Source organism: Abrus precatorius, unplaced genomic scaffold (genome assembly GCF_003935025.1).
Source record: "Abrus precatorius isolate BTA unplaced genomic scaffold, Abrus_2018 Scaffold10, whole genome shotgun sequence".
NCBI classification, from domain to species: domain Eukaryota; kingdom Viridiplantae; phylum Streptophyta; class Magnoliopsida; order Fabales; family Fabaceae; genus Abrus; species Abrus precatorius.
The window spans coordinates 10,752,315-10,757,805 of record NW_020874292.1 but is presented as its reverse complement, the minus strand read 5'-3'; the positions used below and the strand labels follow the sequence as shown (position 1 = coordinate 10,757,805).

The 5,491-nt window shown below is 24.6% G+C and overlaps 1 protein-coding gene across 1 annotated transcript; it reads left to right on the top strand.

The window, feature by feature from the left end:
- The first annotated feature begins 3,190 nt into the window (after positions 1 to 3,190).
- LOC113852762 (protein DSS1 HOMOLOG ON CHROMOSOME V-like) lies at positions 3,191 to 4,702 on the top strand. Its single transcript, XM_027483130.1, has 3 exons — positions 3,191 to 3,289; positions 3,457 to 3,561; positions 4,234 to 4,702. Exons 2-3 carry the CDS (start codon positions 3,471 to 3,473, stop codon positions 4,362 to 4,364), a joined length of 222 nt encoding a protein of 73 aa, XP_027338931.1. The 5' UTR covers positions 3,191 to 3,289; positions 3,457 to 3,470; the 3' UTR covers positions 4,365 to 4,702.
- The last annotated feature ends 789 nt before the right edge of the window (positions 4,703 to 5,491 follow it).

Genomic DNA, 5,491 nt, shown 5'->3' with positions numbered 1-5,491 from the left:
TGTTGGATCAGAATGTGAAGGTCTGACTTTCTAATTTTAGATTAGCCACTTTGATGTATCCAAATAAAACTCGTATTTTAATAATTGCAGCCGAAACTTTTGGATACTTGAAACCTAGTATAGATACAACTTACTTAAACATGGTTTTTTTCCTTACAATACTTTGTTTCAAATTGATGATTATTTGTTGTATGCAAAATATTAGTGAAAAGTGATGTTTAATAGCTTTGGAGCTATTCTATTGGAGCTTTTAAATGGGAAACAAAAAATCTAATGACAAAGCATTTATGAAAGAGGGAACTAACCTTATCATATAGGAAAGACATAAATCTTGTAATTAGATGAGTACATTTGTTTGAAGGAGCAAGTGTTGATGTTAGATTAAGAAAGAGTCAAAGAGATAAAGAAGAAAGGAAGAAGAAGTAAAAGAAAAATAAAGATGAAAATGAAAGAAAGAAAAAAGAGAAAAATATGGAGGATACACAATAAGAGATTTGAAGAAGATGAACAATATCTACACAATATATGTGATAGAAAATAACAAAAACTTTTAATAGAATTATCATTTTTAATGGAAACAAAATGTATTTGAAACATTTTTACAAGTTAATGGCTAAAATGAATTCAAAAAAAGTTAGAGGAGAAATTTAAACTTACTTTAAGGTTGGAGGACCAAAATACTAATTTTTTACCTTTATTAAAATATATAAATTTTGTTCTTGAATTATTAAATTATTTATATATTTATTTTAAAATAAAATTCTTATGTATTGTACAAACTACTAATTTTATTATTACTTATATATACTTTTTATATTAATTAAATTTTAATTAATGCATTTTCTTAATATTAAAAATTTAATCAATCTTAAAAGTTATGAACTTTACATTGATTCAGATTTAAACATATATAAAATGTATATTTTACATTAATTATTTAACAACAAATGTGTAAAAAAAGGGTGTTATTTTAAAGAATGTCATTGATATTAACTAGTTTGAAAGTTGTTGTAAAATGTTTTTTTAACAATGTGAAGGTTACGTTAACTTTAGATGATTTGTCTTAAATTTTATATAATTATAATTAATTAATTTTGAAAGTTATATAAAATAGATATATAATTTATATAAATTAGAGTTATGTGAAAAAAAAATATGTTCCTTCGTAGTTTAAGATTAAAATTGCCAAAAAATTCAATCCCACGTTTATACTAACTTGAACACACTTTGTATTGTAAGTTGCATCACTATCACCCTTGAATAACTTGAGCACACTTTAAAGATTTCTATTTATTTTATTTAAATATAAAAAATTCCTAAATGAGAAAAAATAGTCTTATAATTAGGATTATATTATAATTATTTTCATAAAATATTGATATTTTAATTTAAATGTCAACTATTCTGCCACATATGTTTAATTATTTATATTTTAAAACATTAAATTATTGTATATAATGAAAGCTCCTAAGTTTTATATTTATAAAATAAACTGTAGAAAATTTTGTTCAAATATTAAAATAACAAAAATAAAATAATAAAAGTATTGGAAATTAATATTATTCATCCTCATTTAATATATTAATAAAATATTAATTTGAATTTTTTAAGAAATGATATGTCAACAAAAAATATTACAAATAAACAACTGATTTATTTATTTTAAATAAAAATATAAAGTTTAATATTTGTAATCAATATATTATATTCAATCCTTTAAAAAAAATGTGCAAAGGATTAATGTGCAATAAAAAATGATTTAAAGATGAAATTTAGAATCCTAAATATTTCTATTATAAAAAAGAAAAATATTAATAACATGTTATTTATTATTTATGTGTGGTTTACGCTACACAAGTTTTAAAATAGTGCATGTTTTTTTTATAAAAAAAAATAAGATAGTGTATTTTTAAATTTACTATTTTTTTATTTTTTAATTTTTGTTATCCTTTTTTCTTTATCTCTTTCGTCCCAAATCCTAAATCAAAATTAGGATGAAACTGAAATTTTATACCCTTCTTTGAATTATATATTAATAGTGCACACTTTGATTTCTGGAATATTTAAAATTCTCTTAAAAATTTTCAAATACAATATTTTTTAGAAAATATTTTAAATTATCTTATAAATGTTTATGCAAGTATAATGCAAATATAAATTATAATTTTTAAGTTAATAGTTTTATTTTAATTTATGTATATATGATATACAAATTCTTTTAATAAAGGTGACATATAATTTCTTAGAAAAATTTTATTCTTCAAAATTCTTTCAATTTATTAGTTTCATGAAGTCACAATTTTTATATAACATGAAAAAATTAAAAGGAGAATTTTAAAATTTATTAAAAAATAGTAAAATTTAAAATAAGTGACAAAAATTTTAAATGTTAACAAAATTGAAATATGAAAAGTTTTTTAAAAACATATTCATAAAATAAATTAAAAGTTAACAAACGAAACAAATAAAGTAGGCAAATTAAAAGAAAATTAAAAATTAAAATTGAAGAATGTCATGTAAAATATTAAATACAAGACTTAAATATGATTATTATTTTGTAAAATACATTTAGCTTAAATATCAATAATTTTATTTTAATTACATTATTATTTTTAAATAAATTACACATTTGTGTAAATTTTAATTTATTTTTAAGTTATTTAATACATTTTAGTAAGTTTTATTAGATAAATTTAATTCAATCAATTACTTACAAATTTATACACTTTTATACAAATTTTTAACTAACTAATTAACTATAAGTTAAAAATTATAAATTTAACTATTTTTTTTAAATAGAGTCACTATAATTATCAATTATATATATATATAATTAATAAAGTAATATGCTTTTTTGAAACTCATCAAAATACACAGGTATTGTTACAATTTTATGATGAATTTTTTAATAATTGTATATTATAATCAAATTTAAAATATAAAAAGTGAAACAAATTATGAATAACAAAATTAAAGTGAAAAGTTAATGTAAAATTTTGTTATTATTATTATAAATATTAAAAATAAATAAATAAATAATTCTACAAATTGAACACACCATAATTTCTTTTTAATTATCAATAAAATCAAGTAATTTAAGGAATTTATGTTCTTATATTTCAATTTTAATAAAAATTAGTTCTAGCTAACGACGTCGTTCTTTCTGCTCCCAGTATTCACTATAAAGTATAAACCCTCTTTCACGTTACTTCATTCAAAAGCAGAAGACCCTAGGGCTCATCGCGTTCATACTCCAGGATCATCGGTGTTTCTTTTCTACACACAGCCGGTGAGTATTATTTTCATTCTTATTGTTGATTACATAAATTCTTCGTTGTTTGGTTAGATGGCATACCTTATTATCGTTTATCAAACTTAGGGTTCCTCTATCCCAATTTTTTTTTCATCTCTGGATTCATTATATATGAATACACTTTGGTTTCCAATTAAGTGCAGATTCAGGTTTAGGTATGGCGACCGAACCAAAGGCAGCCACCGAGGACGTCAAGATCGATCTCTTCGAAGACGATGATGAATTTGAAGAGTTTGAGATCAATGAAGGTAAATCTTGGTATTCTCATTCTCTAACGCTATCACCAAAAAAATTGTTTTATTTTCAAATTTAGTTAAACTTAACCTACTTGACGTTTTGATTCCTAAGAAATCGATCTCTCATGCTATCGTCTAATCCTTCATAAGTGGCATTCATCGGTTTAATGCAAAACGACAGTCGTTTAACAAGTTAGGGTTTTCACCACTTATTGTTGCATATCTGAAGACTGAATGAGACTAAGGTAGCTTTTGGCGGGTGTGGAGAACAAAATGAATTATCCTGTTCTATTTTGTACCCTTTAGTTCCCACCCTATTCAATAGAACAAAAATGTAGCATTTTTTAACTCATGTTCTGTTATGTTTTTTAAATTATACCAAACATTGGTTAGAACTCATGTTATGTGTATTCTGTTCCCACTAACATGTCTATAAAATACTACCTCAATACATCCTTACGAGGCATTATTCTGTCAGGAGTTAGCTTCTCATGCTGTAGATCCTGATTCTCATTAGTCGTAAACACTTTTAGTGTGCATAAAGTAGGATTCTTTTAATTGCTTCGATTATTTGTTATATTTGAAAGTACTTGGGTATTAGAGACTGCATATTCAACTTGATTTGTTTGGGGCCTTTGTGTTTCTTGCGAATTATTTGGCACTATATTGTTCTGCAACTTTCAGAGTGGGATGACAAAGAGGAAGGGAAAGAAGTGACCCAACAGTGGGAGGATGATTGGGATGATGATGATGTGAGCGATGATTTCTCTCTTCAGCTGAGAAGGGAATTGGAGAACAATACTGATAAGAATTAAACTGCCTGCTAGTTATCATTTCTGATAAAATGTGTTATGACTTGGTTGTTCTAGCTCTAGTTGTTTTCTTGCCTTCAAAAGAAATGCAAACTATGCCTTGTTAGAAGGAAGTGTAAGGCAGTAAGAACACAACATATGGGACCTAAATTTTCTGTACTTTCATGAGTATCTGTGTAGAAGTTGTTGAGTGATTGTACTTTATTTGAATTCTGCCTAATCACATGGCATCTGGCTTACAACCTCAAATTATTCTGTCTTATTTTCATTTTGGGGTCGGTAGGTTTTGCTTTTCTACGAATAATTCTGGTGAAAAGTGCAATTGTGTCGCACTATCTGCTTTTTCTTGCTGTGCAGTGGTTCCAAATATGAATTACCTAACTGAACCAAATTGATATAAACAGAGGTTTGAAAAAAATTAACAAACTAACTAAGTGGTTGTTGGGATAAACAGCTTAAGTAATAATTGATTATGTTCTTGATAAATGAGAGTTTATTATATTCTAGAGAAGCTCATTAAAATAAATTTAAGGTCTATTTTTAAACCCTGCTAATTAATTTTCCGTTTTTTATTTGGAGAAAAATAATCTGTTCGATTCAGTTTTGGTATTCATTCACGAAACTGAATCAAATCGTAATAAAGTTGTATTATTGTGTATGTGTTTTCTACAGATTACTTCTACATGATTATATTTTAGCTTATAGTTTTTCTATATAATTTTATAAATAATATTATTTATAACTATTGTTTTTATTAATATTTTTTGGCAAATTTGTCGAGGATTAGTTATGGAAAGTAAAAAGAGTGAAATTAAAAGTAAGTGTATTTAAGAAAAGTGTTTGATAAAAGTGGACTGGATTGAATCAAACCAAACTGATGAAGTCTGAATTTGGTGTGTTTGATGAAGTTGGCATTACTGTAATCTAAATGTGAGTATTATTTGACACTTAGTATGATATGTTAGCTAACAAATCAAACTAAAGATAGGCGTTTATCAAATGGATAATCTTAGAAATTACTCAGTTGGTTTACACAAGAATCGGAGCAATATACGTAAAGAGATTTTTGCTAAAGCTGATTCAAGTAGGTAGATGAAAGATAGATCAAGTGGTTTAGCATTTCATTTCCT